The following is an 18,596-nucleotide window of genomic DNA, read 5'->3' on the forward strand; positions in this document are numbered from 1 at the left end:
GCTGTAAACTGAAACTTCGTAGGTTTTTAACTGTGTCCATTGGACACCTTGTGGGGTTTTTTCGTTGTTGTATTTTTTACTGTCAGGTGAACGCTCCTCACCTTTCAGGACAGGATGCACCAGACCATAGTGGTCTGTCCTGAAGTCCTCTGGGATGGAAATTCACAGATATGGAAATCAGCAGGGCTTATTATTACGCGGATGTTACCTTTTTTATAATGCAAACATCTTGAGGGCAACAGGTATGATAGCTAAAAGTTATGGGCAATACTAACAATATAGCAATTAAGAATGGTACATGCTCAACAGTGGTAATGCTTCGATAATTCATGTACCTCTTATTTTATCTATCCAGCCAACCTTTGTATTAAGTAATAACAAAGGAAAGCAGCTTGGGTTCAACACACAAAAAGAGAACTACTGTGATTTCCCTTACCACGATGTCCATTTAGGCTCTGCAGGAACCACCTTGCTCAGTTACCAAGCACTTAGCCAATCTCTTGGTAAAGTTTGTGGCAATTAATTACCTACTGCCTCCTCAGGGGCAAGGCTGATACTGTCCGTGTACAGGTATTCCAGGAAGGCTCGGTAAACAGGATATGAAAATTCACTCATTTCTACAGTATCATCCTCACTGTCTTCCAACGAAGAACGGAAGTGCTCGCACCTGAAGGAAGAAAAGCATGTCAGGTCCTAACTTATGTGCAAGAGCACATAAACACAAGGAGCACATGCCTGTGGGGCTTAAAGGGCAGAAACTAACAAGATGAAAGGAAAATCACAACACTACACATGACACTTTGCGTTGTATACCTTCATATCCTTGCCCTGACCCTCACTTCCTCTGCTGGCCAGTTTTCAAACAACCATTAATTCGAAAGGTTGCAAGTGCAAACCTGCTGTGGTGGAGCTGCCCCTGCAGCCATGCTGGGTAGAGACAGTGCTGGCCTCCCTGGCAAAGTTCCCACACCATGTCCACAGCACCGCATTTATGGACATCAGGTGGGTTTACCTTTATAATCTCTGGGTGATTTTGTTTCTTTACTTCCTGTTACGGGTTGAATTTTGCCTCCCAAAATTCATATGTTGAAACCCTCACAGTATTGAAGGGTCCTTACAGAAGTCACCAAGTTAAAATGAGGTCATTAGGGTGGACCCTAATCCAATATGACTGGTGTCCTTATAAAAAGGGGAGAATTTGAACACACACATGCACACACAGTGAGAATACCATGTGAAGACTGGAGTTAAGCTGCCACAAGGCAAGGAACACCGAAGATTGCCAGTAAACCACCACAGACTGGGAGACTCAAGGATCAGATTCTTCTTCCTGGCCCTCAGAAGAAACCCATCCTATGAACACCTCAGTCTTGGACTGCTAGCCTCCAGAACAGTAAGAGAATACACTTCCGTTGTTGAAGCCCGGTTTGTAGTGCTTTGTTACAGCAGCCCCGGCACACTCACTCACACGCACCTTTCACAAATGCTACACAGCCCGACCTTAATAAGAGGTGAACTTGAGACTGAAATGCTATCTTACGCTTGTGATTTGTTGCAGTAGGATTTGTATATCTGTTACACAACAACATGATGAGTTTCAAAATTACTGTTAAAAGAAAGAAGCCAGGCACAGAAGACTACATACTGTATAATTCTATTTATTAAACTTCTAGAAAATGCTAGCTAATCTATAGCGAGAGAAAGAAGATTGCCTGCCCCATCACTGGGGCAGGAGGCATCTTCGAGTAGTGACAGAAACAATCTCTATCTTGATTTGGGGCAATGCTTTCACAGCTGTATGCATATGTCAAAGCTCCTAAAATGCACACGTCAAGTGAATGCAGCTCATTGATAAAAACTATACACACACACACACACATATATATATATATATATATATATATATATATATATATATATCATTTTTTAAAAATATATGTTAGCTCTATCCTTGATCTTATTGCTTTGGAAAAGTCTTCTCTTTTTTTCAAACATCTAAAAGTTCAGTACCCCACAGCTGACTGAGGAGTGATGTTCATGGAGCTGAGCCCAGCTCCTAGCTAGGAAATTTACCTGTGTTGATGCAGCCCATGCAGTGCTGAAAGCACACAACACACTCACCTGCTGGTAGCTGGCTGCTCTCTGAAGCCAAGGAGGACAGACCATTTGTAAAGTCCTGTAACGAAGCCTAGAGTACTTATGCCCTGAATTATAATCCTGGCACTCATTGCATCCGGCCTCTATTACTTCTTGTTTCATGTATAACGTGTTTCCCCCAGCTGCACTGTAAGCTCATAAGGACAAAATCTGCCTTACATTTTTTTCATAATTACTGAAGTGCCTAGAGTAGTCCCTTAGATTAGCAAACAATAAATGTATTTCTTTTAATTCTCAAAATAAATGATTCCTTACCTAATTTTGAGAAGGACTTTATGTGCATAAATATACTTTCCATCCACCAGAAATTTCAGGTCTGCAGTATTGGGGTTGTCAAATTCCCTCTTCAGTGACTCAGCTACTGTGAGGTGGTCATCAGGTTCTAGGAGAATAACACCAGTGTTTCTGACTTAACTACAGACATAATGAAAATGCAGGTTGCAATATAGCATTGCTCTCTGTAGGCATTGATGAAAATATCAATTCTCCAAAATAACAAAACAACTGAGCAATGCTTTTTTCCCCTAAACATGAATTCACACCGCTGCAATCATTAAGGATCAGAACCTCACACAAATCTGCTGCTAAATCTGGCAAAACAACAACTGTGAAGTCCAAAACCATCTCCAATTAAATGGAGTTTTGAATGTTTTGAGTAAATATACTAGCTAAAAAAAAAAAAAGACAGTTTCTTAGTCAAATTAAAAAGCAGTCAAATAGCCCTGGCTGGTATGGCTCACTGGATTGAGTGCTGACCTGAGAACCAAAGGGTAGCCCGTTTAATCCCCAGTCAGGGCCTGGGTGGTGGGCCAGGTCCCCAGTTGGGGGTGTGTAGGAGGCAACCACACATTGATGTTTCTCTCTCTCTCTTCCTTCCCTTCTCTCTAAAAATAAATAAAATATTTTTTTTAAAAACCAGTCAAATATAGTACTTTTAATTTAGTATGTAGTGTTGGTGTCTGATACTTTTAAGAAAAATAATCAAACTAGTTCCTTTTCACAGGAATCCATTAAAGGAAAACAAAGTATGTAATACTGTACTTAACAAAGTCCTTCCTATCAATACAAAAGCAACAGTTCTCTTCCTAGTTTTTAAGCCATCACTCAAATGGACAGTGATCAGCTCACCCACAGAGAGGAGGCGCCAGGAGACGGCAGGAGTGGCAAAGCAGGCAAACACGTCATCCGTGCAGGAGAGGTGGGTGAGGTGAGGCAGGATCACTGACTGGCCCCGGCACTGGCCCCACATGTACACATGCCCGCCCTGGGTCTTGGCAGCAGATGTGTGGGTAGAGTGGCAGGCTGCAATTTCTATAATTCTAAATTCACAAAGTAGAGAAGAAATGAGTTGATCTTTACAGGTCTTTACACTGAAGCTATATTTCAATGCACTAATAACTAATGAAGATCTTGTTATCACTTCTAACCAGTAAACCTATAAAAATATGTACCATCCTGCCCTGTCCAGGTGGCTCAGTTTGTTGGAGCGTCTCCCCATATACCAAAAGGTTGAGGGTTTGATTCCCAGTCAGGGCACATACCTAGGTTGTGGGTTTGATCCCAGGTCGGGGCACGTATGGGAGGCAATAGCAATAAATTGATCTCTCTCTTGCTCTCTCTCACTCGCTCTCTCTCGCTCTCTCTCCCTCCAACTCCCTTCCTCTCTCTGTAAAATCAATAAGCATATCCTTGAGTGAGGATTAAAGAAAAAAATGTACCATCCCATTTTAAAATTCAAGTGTAATCTAAGAGAGTACAGACCAGGGAAAAAAAGAAGAAAAAAAAGGAATATAATTTTTTGTTAAAATATTACTTACTAAAGTAGAAATAAAGACTTGACCCATCTTGACCCAAGTTCAAAAAATATTTTCATCAAAACATTACCAATTTTAGGATTAAATGGAGCATGCTGTAAGACACCCCACCTCACACTGCAAACAGGAAATTCAGTAGTTATAACTCACTAGACTGTCTAGAGCCCCACAATGCAGTTCTCTGGGTCAACATGTGTTAGACTGTAGTGCAATAAGCTCATGATTGCTAGGGGGGTAGTTCTCAGAACACTTCCTAATAGAAAACACTGTTTCTGTTGATTTGAAAATAATTACTTTGCTCTAAGAATAAGCCATCATACAGATTCAAAGAAGATAAGAAACTATTTTACCCTGAATGAGGCTATCATCTTGATTTTCTTACAGCAGGCAATGGGATCAGCATCCTCTGTAACTTAGGCTCAGAACTTCAGAATTATCTCTGACCTCTCTTTCCTCACCACTTTCTTCAGAATATCCAGTTGGCAAATAACATAAATCCTTTGTAATTTCTCCCATCTGCCACCGCCTTTGGTCAAACACATCTGGACCAATGGAACAGTCTCCTAGCGACTTCTGTCTGCTCTGATCCAAATTGCGTAATACTGGCAGGTGGGTAATCCTCTTAAAATACCATGCTCATCAGTACTTTCAAACCTTCCCTGATTTCCCACAAGATAAAACCCTGACTAGTGACATTAAGGCCTTCCATCATCATCTGGCTTCCACCTATGTCCAGCCTTCCTTCAAACAGCTTTTGCCCACACACCCTACATTCCAACAAATATGTACTCACTACCCCTCGATGCCTTTATTCACAAGTAAAGTCCTTAATCAGGAATGTTCTTTCCTTTCTCTCTGCCTCAGAGTTCCTACCCATCTTTTAAGGCCCAGTTCAAACAGTCCCAAGATAAGAGGTCTCTCACTCACCTGACCTCTTGCAGAACTTCCTGTCCACACCACTCCAGCCTGGCCCTGTTATCTTTCAGGTGAATGTGTCATACCTATCTTATTCAGTTAGATTACAAGTTCCTGGCAGGCTGATTCACTGACTTATTTCTCACCCCCTAAGCAACCAATACAGTGCCTTACTAAATATAATTTGTAGATCATTTTATTGACTAATTGGGAAAGACTCAACCACACAGAGCAACTGAGGGGTGGGTAAGACCCTACTGACCAAGGCTAACAGCTGAAAGGTGGAGACATTCCTCCACTGTGTGCTTTAACTAGAGGTTTCCCAATCAAGGAGGGAGGATGGTCATCATACAACCTGGTGATTGCTGTGTTGGCTTGCCTCAGAAGGCTGAGAGATCTATTGTTTTCTTGTGCAGCCCAAGTAATTTCACTGATTTATTAGAGGATAGCTCTCAGCTCTTGAAAACAGCTCAAGAGTATTGGAGGAAATGAGGCTGTATGTCTCAGCTATATGTCTCATAGTGGAAAGCCTGGATGTTGGAGCTTAATTTGAGTCTTAGCCTTACCACTAAGCTGCATGATTCTCAGAATGTCCCTGCATATCTGTGAACCTCAGTTTCATCATAGTGTAAGGCTACTGTATGAGAATTAAATGAGAACATGTTAAATGCCAAGCACAGTGTCTGGTGTACAAATGAAATGGTAGCCTAACAGTAGAGGTTTCTCAATATTACTATTTCTCCTCAGTATTTTAAGTGCCAAAGGCTCCACTATACAGAGACTGTGTATTTCTAATGATCAGTTCAAAATAGTAAGACCTTTCCTATTTGCACGGTTAAGTTAGTCAAAACGAAGCCAGCCTACATGGGGAAAGTGGTCAATACTATGGAAAAGAATATCCTTATTGCTTCTCAATAAGGATATTATTTCCAAAAAAAAAAGGAGCAGGAAATAGAATAAATACATTTATTCAAGGAAAAGTGGATCTATTACCATCTACCCTCAAATGTTACATCCACACGTGAGAGTAGCAACAATTCACTTTAATTATCATGGCTCTATAGTATAATTTGAAGTTAGATAGTGTGATACCTCCGGCTTCATTCTCTTTTTTCAGGATTGCTTTGACTATGCAGGGTCTTTTGTGGTTCCATATAAATCTAATGTTTTTTGGTCTATTTCTTTTTAAAAAATGACATTGGGATTTTGATGGAGATTGCATAAAATCTCTACATGGATCTGGGTAATATGGCATTTTAACTATGTTGATTCTTCCAATCCATGGACACATAATATCTTCATTTCATTGTATCTTTTTCAATATCTGTTAATAATGCTTTGTAGTTTTCTGTAAACAATTCATTTTATTTTTTTTTTAGCCTTTTAAGTATATTTTATTGATTATGTTGTTACAGAAGTCCCAGTTTTTTTCTGCTTTGCTCCCCTCCACCCAGTACCCCCCTTCCCTCCAGCAATCCCACCCCCCTTAATTCATGTCCATGGGTCGTGCATATAGTTCTTTGGTTAGATTGTGTAGTAGGCAAGACATGGGCTGGGAGTCAGAGGCTAAGTTATTTAAATTCTTATAATCCATTTTATCATCTTAAAAAAAAGAAGAAAGAAAAGAAAGGTGGAGGCTTGTGGTGAAAAGTACATGAAATGAGCTACCCAGCACAGTGCACATTCAAAAATGGTTTCTTCCCATGACTAACAGCTCCTTGAGGCATGATGGGACCTGCCCAGGGGGCTTAAGAGAGAAGTAGCTTACCTGTGAAACTGCAAAGAATTCCCAGATAACATCACAGTGTAGCACTGCCTACAAGTCTCTGGAGTAAGGGGGAATACCTGGGTACTCTTCAGGGAGTATTTGAAGTAAAAATGAGTTCAGGTGGGCCACAGAGGTTTGGATGAGTAAGAGCATATGAAACAGAGAGAAATACATGTACAAATCTGTAGGCATAGCATGGAAACAGCAAGACTGGAGAAGGTACAATATTAAGAAGAGATGGCAGCAATGAGGTTTGCTAGGAACAGTGGTGTCAGTTTTAAATCCAAGGCTGAAGGGTTTAGATTTTATTTGATGTGAAGGAACACAGCTTTGTAAACAGGGCCACAATATGATAAAAATGTAATCCTTAGATTAATTTGGCAACAGTGTACAACATAGGCTGAGAAGGAGAAAAAGAATAGGCTAGAAGGTGAGCTGGGGAAGGCTGATGGGTGTGCAGATGTCGTGTCTAAGCATGGTGCCAAGGAAGGATCAGGGTAGCCTTTGACATTGTGAGAGTTCAGAACAAGTCACCCGAAATACGCTTCTATGAGATGCAGATTGTTTTGAGCTAAAGGCAACTTTAGCCATGGGCTCAAGAGAAAAATTTTCCCCTCCCTTAACTACCTACAAGAATTCGAGACAATAAACTCACAGCTATCAAAAACTGAATCTAAAAAATAAAAACAAAAACAAACTAAGCAAACAACCAGAACAGGAGCAGAATCATAGGTGTGGGGATCACTTGCAGGGATATCATCTTGGGAGGGGAAGGGGGAGAAATGGGGAAATGGTGCAGGGATTAAGAAGCATAATTGGTTGGTACAAAATAGACAAGGGGAAGTTAAGAATAATATAGGAAAGGGTGAAGCCAAAGTATTTACATGCACGACCCATGGACATGAAATAAGGGGGGTGGGATTGCTGAAGGGAAAGGGAGTACTGGGCAGAGGGGAGCAAAGGGAAAAAAAATTGGGACAACTGTAACAACATAATCAATAAAATATACTTAAAAAAAAAACTTGAATTAGGGGGCTTACCCATAATAAGAGACTATAAAGATAACCTCTTTTGACCTACCTGTAGAGCAAGACAAACTCCTATTTACTGAACATCTGCTCTTCTTATCCTGCAATGACCCTTTGAAGTCCCCAAGGCAACTTACCTCATCCTAGCTCAGGATGTCTTATATACCCATGTTCTCTTGCTATCTCTGAACCTCTGAAGCATGTAGAGTATAACTCTCATGTACGTGGAGTTTCCATACATATGTATATATGAAATTTAGTTATTTTTTCTTGCTAATCTGTCGCATGTCTATTTGATTATTAGACCAACCAGAAGAGCACTGAGGGTAGAGGAAATTTTGTTCTCCCCCAGAATATCAGTGAGAAGAAGGAGAGGCTTTAAATTTGGCCCCAGAGTCTAAGAAAACATCAACTTGACAGTTGTTGGAGGGAGGGGGACACAGTGCTGGTCTGATGATGGGATGGGGGCTCAACAGACAGATATCTAAGCAGTTAACAAAAGAAAAAGGCCTTCTATATTTTAACCACTTCAGTTATAAAGCAATCTGGTGTTCTCTGGGAGAAGGGGAGGTTAGAACAACCCAACACTGTTTAGATAAACATTAATTAACTGCTCTGCCCTGGCTGGTTTGGCTCAGTGGATTGAGCGTCGGCCTGCGAGCTAAGTGTCGCTGGTTCGATCTTCCAGTCAGGGCACATCAGAGAAGGAAAACTCTGACTCCAAAAAACCTCCGCTGCCTTGCGGCATACCTCTTCAGGGGAAAGGCTAAGGGAGTAAACCCCGACAGAAAATCCGGAGCCGGAGTCCCTAAGGCGGTTTGACGTTGTAGTCAACACCGGCAACTCCTGCGGCGCACCTGAAGCCAAGCTGTATTGACTCCGTCTTTCCCTTGGACCCTTCAGCTGCGAAGAGAGGGGGGGTCTGCTGCATGGGCAACAGCAGACCCTCCATATCACCCTGCCCAGGCTCTGTAGCTTCAGCTTCACTGGAGAGGACACTCCAGCGTCATCGCAAGATGTCAATTCAACACGGGAGGAGACAGATACCGTGTCACTCCCGAGTCGGACTGCACAACCATTCTCGGCGGTGCAGATAGACTCTTAAGAAGCTACACCATCGTCTCTCGAGACGGACGGCTGCCGACGACGGAATTAACTGCTCTGTTCTCATCATATTTAATCACTTCCACAATGACCCACTAGGTAGAAACTTTTAGATCATTTGAATATCTTTTCTGTACTTTGGAAAATCACTTAAAATGATAGCCTCCCTTTTCCATGATAACATTCTATGAAATATGTAACTAGTTGAAACACAACAGTGACCATCTATGCTAAACTACCCACCACAGAAAAGAAAAATAACTTAATTCCTACATTCACTTCTGACTGTTTATTATTAGCCTTCATAAAACAGGAGTAGCCTTTGCCATTATAGGAGGCAGAAACACTGCTTCTTGCAGAAAGCTGGTACAGACACAGCAAAGGGGTTAGGATGTGGACCTGGCCTGGTGACATTTTCCTGGAACACCCATTGCCACAAGGGAAGTCAGGGAAGGGGCACAGTCTTGGCTCGCTGTAGCAACTGCTACAGGAAAGAGAGTGGAGAAAGTTGACAGGAAACCTTCAGGTCTAGGTTTGGGATCAAAGCCCCAAGGCCCATGCCTTTGTCATCTGTTTTTGTACCTGATTCATACCAACAAACAAATTTTCCTGAGCCACAGAAGATAGAATGCAAATGTTATCAACTTCCTCTTAAGAACAGAAAACAGAAAACAATGAGGAGAAAGAGAAGAGGTAATTTGTGAGGGAGAAAAATAATGTAGAGTAGCTGTTGGAGGTTTAGTCATTATAGTTTGTATAGAGTAGCCATTGGAGGTGCAGATGAAATATGGCTAAGGGAAAATAGAATATTCAATATACGGTCAAATTCCCCAACTATTCAAAAGTCAATTTTAAAAAAGAATGAGAGCTCCTGTTAAAGAATGTTCTAATACTAGCAGTAAATTTCCCACAATTCTATATTAGGTCTAAGCTTTGTTTAATCGCTAAGAAACATTGAAGATACTTTGCAAATGAACATATTACCTGTCCTTTTCCACAACGACAGGAGTAGGATAGGACTGGTTACTTTTATTGCCAGTGCCCAACTGGCCATAAGAATTTGCGCCCCAAGCATATACTTGGCCATCATCTGTTAATACTAATGTGTGTGCGTAGCCACAGGCAACCTGAAAGAGAAAAACCAAATCTACTCAGGCCTGCAAATAGAAGGGTACATGCTTTCACAAAATAGGTAAGAATCAAAAATGAAAAAAAGGGAAGAGGCAACCTGTCCAGAGAGGCAAACATTAAGTTAACCAATTCCTCTGGAACTATCTCAGGCTCCACGTATGGCCAAAACTATGGAAAGGTAGATGTGAGTCCTTTAGTGATATGAGCCCAGTATTCAGCTTTTGATATGACATTCATTGTGCTCACAGAGATCAAGGGGTATGAAGTTAATAAGAAAGATACATTTTTCTTTTTTAAAAAGATTTTTTTTATTATAAAAAGATGTTCAATATGAAAAAGTATAAATATGAAAGTAATCTCAAGATCAGTATTTTCTACTTAAATACGGATATGCACAGATAGCTTTTTTGAGTAATTCTGTGTCTTTTTTTTTGAATCCTCATCCAAGGATATGTTTATTGATTTTAGAGAGAGGAAGAGAAAGAGAGAGAGAGAGAGTGAGAGAGAGAGAGAGAGACATCAATGTGAGAGTAACATCAACTGGTTGCCTCCCATATGTGCCCCAAACAGGGATTGAACCTGCAACCCAGATATGTGCCCTGATGGGGAATTGAACGTGCAAACTTTTTGGTGTATGGACTGATGCTCTAACCAACTGAGCCACCGAGTCAGGGCTCTGTCTTTTTTTTTCTATTTAACATTACATACAGCACTATTTCAAAATCATTAAAAATCCTTTGTCCTTTATAAACATCATTTCTGTTCGCATAGGTTTAGTATAATTTATTTAACCATTAACTTATTGTTTGAGTAGATAAATTATGCTACATTTATTATTTGCTAAAGTTATTTTGTTTTTCTTCCTTTTTTTTCTTCTTCTCCACTAATTCTGTGAGTTTCTCTTAGGTTCCTTACAATGGAGTAGAATTACAGATTAAAGGGTATCGATATTTTTAAGGTTCTTGATACATACTGCCAAAGTGTCCTTGGGAAATATTTTAGTAATTTATATTCCAACAGCTGTGTATGAGAATGTCCTAGAAATTTAAATTTTCTGATAAGTAACTATAACTCAATTCAGGGAAACAGAGCTTAAACCTTTACTTCAGTGAAGATACCCGAGCAGCTAAACTTTTCATCCCGCCATAAAAACGGTTTTTAATACATTGGTATCTTTGTCACTGAAGCTCTAATAACAGGCACATATAAAGCAAGGGTGGACATACCCGCTGAACGCGTATGCCTTGCAGAGCTGCGATTCTGCAGGGCGTTGATTGGTTGCCGCTACTGCCAAGTCCGAGCTGCCCGTTTCCATTGTAACCCCAGACATACACCTGAGAGAAAATGAGAGACTCAAGGCCAACAAAAGACAAAAAGCAATCAAGTTCTCTGTTACGAGAAACATGCTAGGTTGGTATGACGCTAGTAAGGCAAACAATTTTTTTAAATAACATGAAATAACCTTCTTACCTCCCCACTGTCCACCACCGCCATTGAGCACATCTGCCCACATGCTATGTTCGTAACTACTCTATTCTGTAAGCATCCAGTGACTCTTCGAGGGATTGGCTGATTAGCTGTTGATCCAGATCCTACCTGACCAGAATTATTATAACCCCAGGCAAATACCTATTTGAAAGAAGAGATCAGTTAATGAAATATAATAATTTATAAAGCATCTCAATTGGACACTAACATATACTTATGGCATCTCATTTTTGCTCTCAAAGTGACTGATATCCATATATTGTCTCAACATAGGCAGAGAAGTTTTTGTAAAATTTATTCTTACAAAATGCATTTTATAAAATTTGGTTATTGGTGTTTCTATGCAAACAGTAATTATTATTTCATATCATATAATATTTATAAGAATATCTACTTTGCCATATTTTTTCAGCATTTGGGGATTTTTTTCTTTTTGCAGATGACCCCTTTGAGTATAGAAATATAGAAGAGGAAATATATCCTTTTAAATTTTACAGTAATAGAGATTCTTACTACATAAAGGTAAACATACTATACACATAAACACCATGACTATGAGTTGTTAACAAGAATAAGACTGAATTTGAGGAAGGTGATCATTTTAATCAAATGATTATATTTCTAGGATTGCTATAGGAATCTATATAAACTTATTGAAAAGAATAAATGAGATTTATACTAATTGTTCTTACCTCTCCATCAGATGTCAGTACCAAAGAATGGTAAGACCCACAGGCAACTTCGATCACTTGTTTGTTTGACAAATTAGTAGAGATATGACAGGGCACTAAACCAGGATTAGTTGCTCCATTGCCCAGCTGGCTATAAGCATTATGACCCCAGGTAAAGACTTCTCCTTCTGACAATAAAAAGAAACATAATTAGCTTTCAGAATATCTACTTCATTATATGAAAATATATATTGCACACTTCTACAAATGAAAACTAAAAATTAAGTTGCAAAAGCCAATCAACTTCACTATTCCACCAAACCCATTCTATAAAAAAATACATTTGAAAAGTATGAACACATTCTACCTCAAAGCAACAAGATGAAATTTAAATAAATGCAATTTTAGTAGCTGGAAAATAGGCTTTTAATAAACAGCAGGGGGAAAAGGCCGCTAAAAGTAATAGAAAAAAATATTAGATTGAAAGATAGAAGATTTCACTTTTCTAAGCTTTAATTTCCTCACCTATAAAATGATCACCAAGTTATTTTTTAATCTTTGTTATTACATCACTTGTACAATACACATTCATAAAAGTTCATAAAATATATATGCACAATTTCATAAATAATTATATATTTCACACACCCATGTGCTATACCATTCAGGTGAGAAAATATAACCTTTGATCACCCCAAAAGCCCCCACATATAAGTCCTGAATAACAATTTAGTTTGTCCTATTTCTGAACTTTAAATAAATGGAAGTACATAGTATATACCCATTTCATCTGTATTTTCTACCATACTGTCTCTTTGTGCTACATTCCAGATAATTCCTTCTGATCAATCTTCCAGTTTATAAATTTTCTCTTTTGCTGTGTCCAAACTGCAGCTAAACTTGTCTACTAAGTTATTCATTTTGATAATTATATTGTATATTTGGTTCTTTTTCAAATATTTTATGATCTCTGCAGGTATCTCCATGCTCATTTTTTATTTTTTCTAACACAATAAATATAGCCATCTTATCACTGGTGTCTGGTAACTCTATTATATGATATGTAATAGTCAGTTTTTGCTGTCTTTTTTGCACTGGTTCTCACCCATGCTGCCTGTTTCATTATGTACCTGGTTGTCCTTGACTATGTGCTGCTAACTGGCACTGGGAAATTATTTTTCAATGGCATCATACCCCCTCAGGCCCAGAATAAAGGTGCCTTCCTAACGAAAGGATTTACATCAACTTCTTAAAAGTACTTAAAGGTACCTCTAATAAATTCAAGACTTAAGATTTCTTGGACAATCCAGACTGATGTGAATTGGAATACAAATCTATGGTTACAACCTCTCAGGGAGAGATTTTCTTTCTTTTTTCTTCCTGATTTGCTGAGAGCCAAGGAATTCTTCAGTTCAGTCCTATAAGATGAAAGAACTGGCTCATCCTTGCCCTGATGTAGCCCTTTGTGGTCCCAGCCTAGTTTGTGAGGTCTTTGACTTTTGACCCCTTCACCTCATGAGTACATTAGCCCACAACTCCATTTAAGTGGATAGGCAGATATCTTTAAGGCAAAATTAACTTCAAGTTTCCCTCTGACTTCTTAGTTCACACTTTCTCCTAAATCTGATCTAATAATTCCTTTTTGCACTGTGTTTTGATGCCTTTATGGAAAATATTTTTAATATTTTATTTAGAATTTTCAGTTGTTTTCAGTGAGGAAGTGATCTGAATAATCTTGCCTGCTATTACTGGCAACAAAAACCTCTAAAAGTTATTATTTTAATGTGAAATAAGTATACAAAAGAATGTAAAATTTATTTCCATTTAAAGAATACTAATAATACTTAAGAAAACTATAAGGTATATTTTAATTATAATGTCTATTACTCTTATGTCATGAAATAGTCATGAGAATATTTAATTCCTTATACTATTAAATACCAACTACAGTCATCAGTCATTAACATAAGAATCACAGAATAGGAAGAGTTGGAGGGGACCTTGGAATTTGGTTTTAGTCTTTCAGTTAGTTCATTGGTCAGAATCTCAAATTCAAAAAGTCTACAGTGAGTGCACCATTTTAAGTACAAAATAATTACACTTATAAAATGTAAGGGTTTTACTGGGCTTAAAGCACTGCCATTCTTACATGTAAAGTGCCAGTAATTGCTAGATTCCATCTGCTACATAACTTTATTTGATATTCAGATACGTTCATGTTTCATGTTGTCCAAAGCACAGTCAAGTTCACAGGGCAGAGCCAGAAGCTCTTGCCAAATCAAAACGTATGTTCTTGATTTAAGGGTGATCCTAGTTTTGTTTCTGAACAAATAAAGCAAGGGCTAAAATTCTACATCGTGTTCCTCAGTTACCTGCTGTTGCGAGGACAATATGTGGGCCACTCCCATAGCTGACACAGGCTATTTTTTTGCCACTTAGAGAATCCAGTCTCCGAGGTTCAATAGTGCTCTGGACATCACCTAATCCCAAACAGCCACAGCAATTTGTGCCAAGAACAAAAATCTGTGGGGAAAACCACTGTTAGTTCAAGCAGTTCTATTTCTGACAAACCTATAATTACATTTAAACAGGCACAGTGCTACTAAAACAAAACTGCTTCATTTATAATAAGAATATACTCTCTGCACTTTTTAAAACTTAATGCCTTAGTTCCCCCCAAGATCTTCAGTTTTGCAAATCCATTACTGAAAAGAGAAGTGTTTGAACTTTTTCTTCAAAATTACCTCATTGTTTACTGTCATATATAAAACTTCGTTCCCAGCGCTGCCAAAGACACAAGCCTGACGAATTAACTGCAGTTCTTCCTCAGAACAAAGGGAGAAAATTGGCCACTTCCCCACATCTAACATCTTCAAAGATGACAGAGTAGCCTGTACTGGCTAAAAAGGAAAAATATATATATTGAGACTATTCATTAAAAGATTAAGTTTCTTTGCCCCTTTCCCTTCTGTGGAAGAGCTAGCACTGGTTTAGTGAAGAACGAGCTCTTTCTGGTTTTGAGAGGCACCTCACAAATTGCCTTCACAAGCTCAACTGCTTGAGTAATACTCTCACTACAATCAAGTGCCACAGGTTCTGGGCAGAATCAGATCTCACCTATTAATTTTCCTCTAGGACACAGGAACCATCCAAGACTGAACTTGGGGAAGCTGAATGTCTAGCAAGCTCTTGAAGTACTGGCTATGTGCTAAATGTAGCTCTGGAAAATAGCTTGGTTGTAGAAGCAGGGGGAAAAAATGACAAACAGGACTGCTGTTTCATCTGCTGCCCAATTCTTAACAAAACAAGTCCTTAGAAAAGAAAAATGCTGACAGTGACACCAAGGAAATGGTCCAGAAATTTCAGGTCATGGGCCAGTTTTGACCTGCAGTTTAAACAGCTGGTGGGTTCCCTTTTCCCCCACTCAGGTTTGGGTATTTGTAGAAAGAAACACCCAGGAAGTGTGTGTATTCGTTTTCTAGGCCTACTGTAACAAAGTACCACAGATGGAGTGGCTTAATAACAGAAGGCTAGAAGTTCAAAATCAAGGCATCAGCTAGTTTGGTTCCTTCTGAGGGCTGAGAAGGAAGGTCCTGTTCCAGGCCTCTCTCCTTGGCTTGTAGATGGCCATCTTCTCCCTGTGTCTTCACATTATCTTCCCCTTTATGTGTATCTGTTTCTGTGTCAAATTTTCTTTTATTAAGGATACTGGATTAGGGTCCATCTTAACTAAACTACATTTCCAAATAAGGTCACCTTCTCAAGTACTGGGGTATCTTAGTCCATTTGGGCATCTATAACAAAACACTACAGACTGTTGACTTATAGCCAAAAGAAATTTATTTCTCAGTTCTGGAGGTTGGGAAGTCTAAGATCAAGATACCAGCACAGTCATGTTCTTGGTTCATTGCTGGTGACTTCTCACTGTCCTCACATGGTGGAAAGGGCTAGGGATCTCTCTGGACCCCTTTAATAAAGGCAACTAATTCCATTCTTGAGGGTACCATGCTGGTGACATAAGCACCTCCAGCTTAGGATTTCAACATATGAATGAGGGGACACAATTATAGCCTGTGCTTAACAAAAGTGGTAAGTTCTGAGAAAGGCATTGTTCGGCAATTTTCTCACCATGTGAACATCATAGTGTACCTACACAAACCTAGACGCTACAGCCTACCACACCTGGGGTATATGGTATAGCCTATTGCTCCTAGGCTGCAAGCCTGTATAGTATGTTATATACTAAATACTATAGGCAGTTGTAATACATTGCACTACAATGTTACATTGTCACTAGGCAATAGGAATTTTTCAGGTCCATTATAATCTTATGGAACCACCATCACATATGTGGACTTCTGTTGCCTGAAACATCATTATGTGGCATGTGACTGTAAACTCAAAACAGCACACATTTATATCATGAGCATCTGCTCTTATGATAAGAGCATTCAATGGGGACATTATAATGCTATTTCAAAGAGAGCTCTTATGGATTTGCTATACTAGAAACATTTTTAGTTATGTACTTTCAACTTTCAGCATTTTTGTAGATTACAGTAAGATGCAATAAATAGCCAATATACCTATCAAATGGCATGTTTGGCCATTTCCCTCAATAATCATCATATGCTTGGTGGATTTAAAGGAGCAAGGGATTTCCAAGGCCTGTGTTTCGCATAAGCTATTAAGTCAGTTTATCAGAAATGAGTTCTGGTAGAGAGATGATCATATTAGATACTTATTTTCTACAGACTGAAAGGAAATTTGTCCCTTCCACCCTTCAGAGTCACAATCCTGCTGACACGTTGGTTTTAGATGTCTAGCCTCGAGAACTAGGAGAGAATTAATTTCTATTATGTCACCCTCTCCAGTGTGGCTCAGTTGGCTGGAGCATTGTCCTGTAAACAGAAAGGTTGTGGGTTCAATTCCCTGTCAGGGCACATGCCTAGGTTGCAGGTTCAGCCCCCTGGTCGGGGCTCATACAAGAGACAACTGATAGATGTTTATGTTTCTCTCCCTCTCTCTCTTCCTCCCTCCCCGTGCCTAAATCAAAAGCATGTCCTCTAGTGAGGATTTTTTAAAATTCTGTTATTTTAAGCCCCTCAGTTTGCAGTTCTTTGTTAGGGTAGCCCTAGGAAACTAATACAGAAGCAAAGCAGCTTGTTGCTTCTAACAGTATCACCCTGAGTCAGTGGCAGAGCCTGAAACAGGGCAAACTCCCCAATGCCAAATCCAGCCACTTTACTTTTCCCATGCCGCTGCAATTTTAAGATCCTGTCCTGAGAACAATGTCTTCTCTTTTGGGCAGCACCCAAGGCCACTTTAGAGCTATGGACAGATTCTAAGCTTCTACTTTAAATTACCCATTTCCTTATATTATAAAAGAACCTACTTTTCTGTGAGGTCCTTCTTTTAGTATTTTTTCCTATGTAAGTCTTGAAATTTCAAAAAGAACAATATTTGGGTTGTGGCATCAAATATTTAATGTAGATGTCCTCGTCGTCGTCGTCGGCAGCCGTCCGTCTCGAGAGACGATGGCGTAGCTTCCTGAGAGTCTATCTGCACCGCCGAGAATGGCTGTGCAGTCCGATTCGGGAGTGACAATCCCTGCCGCACTTGGTACAGGTGAAGGCAGATGGCCGTTGTTGCTGCTGCTGACGCTGCTTCCGCCTCGATCTTTTCTGGACCGCCTCCTCATTGCGCGCAGCCTCTGCACGTGACGTACCTTGCCTGACCGCGAGCCTCCAGGCTAGGCGGTCGTCTGCTTGAACTTCCCATGTGTTGAGATTGATGGAGCATTGTGTCATGTCCTTTTTGCAGATGTCTTTGAACCGCAGTTTTGGGCGCCCTGTCATCCTCTGGCCTTCTGCTAGCTCGCCGTAGAGGAGGTCTTTGGGGATACGGCCTGCATCCATTCTTTTGACATGGCCGAGCCACCTGAGGCGTCTCTCGCTAAGAACTGCATGCAAACTGCTCATATTGGCTCGCTTCAGCACCTCGGTGTTGGGGACCTTATCCTGCCAGGCGACATGCAGGACGCGTCGCAGGCACCTCATGTGGAAGCTGTTGAGTTTCCTTTCGTGCCTTGCGTAGGTGGTCCACGTCTCGCTGCCATAGAGGAGAGTGCTGAGTACGCAGGCTTGGTAGATGCGCAGTCTGGTTTTCTCAGTGAGGCTGGAATTGTTCCACGCTCGCCGGTTCAGTCTGGCCATAACTGTGGCTGCCCTGGCAATTCTCCGGTTGACCTCCAAGTCGACTGACAGAGAGCTCGAGATGGTGGACCCGAGGTAAGTGAAGTCGTTGACAACCTCCAGGGTGTATCCGTCGATGGTGATGCATGGGGGAGTCCCCGTGCCTTGAGCCATAACATTCGTCTTCGTCAGGCTGATGGCTAGTCCGAACTCCTTGCATGCGTGGGAAAGGCAAGTGACTAGCTGCTGGAGTCCCTCTTCGGAGTGTGATGTCAAAGCTGCGTCGTCGGCGAAGAGCATCTCACGGATGAGCACCTCTTTGACTT

The 18,596-nt window shown here is 40.2% G+C and overlaps 1 protein-coding gene across 1 annotated transcript in view; it reads right to left on the minus strand.

Moving 5' to 3' along the window:
* Positions 1-18,596, minus strand: part of RCBTB2 (RCC1 and BTB domain containing protein 2) — a 40,952-nt gene that overhangs the window by 8,564 nt on the left and 13,792 nt on the right. Inside the window, exons 2-10 of the mRNA XM_090258652.1 lie at positions 14,821-14,976; positions 14,449-14,599; positions 12,098-12,264; positions 11,388-11,546; positions 11,144-11,251; positions 9,771-9,913; positions 3,286-3,476; positions 2,413-2,539; positions 528-667 (exon numbers count right to left, since the gene is read on the minus strand). Coding sequence (XP_090114778.1) covers positions 528-667; positions 2,413-2,539; positions 3,286-3,476; positions 9,771-9,913; positions 11,144-11,251; positions 11,388-11,546; positions 12,098-12,264; positions 14,449-14,599; positions 14,821-14,946 — 1,312 coding nt within the window. The 5' untranslated portion in view covers positions 14,947-14,976. The remainder of the gene's footprint in view (positions 1-527; positions 668-2,412; positions 2,540-3,285; positions 3,477-9,770; positions 9,914-11,143; positions 11,252-11,387; positions 11,547-12,097; positions 12,265-14,448; positions 14,600-14,820; positions 14,977-18,596) is intronic.

The sequence above is a fragment of the Furipterus horrens genome, unplaced genomic scaffold, assembly GCF_987537825.1.
Source record: "Furipterus horrens unplaced genomic scaffold, mFurHor1.1.pri manual_scaffold_12, whole genome shotgun sequence".
NCBI lineage: Eukaryota > Metazoa > Chordata > Mammalia > Chiroptera > Furipteridae > Furipterus > Furipterus horrens.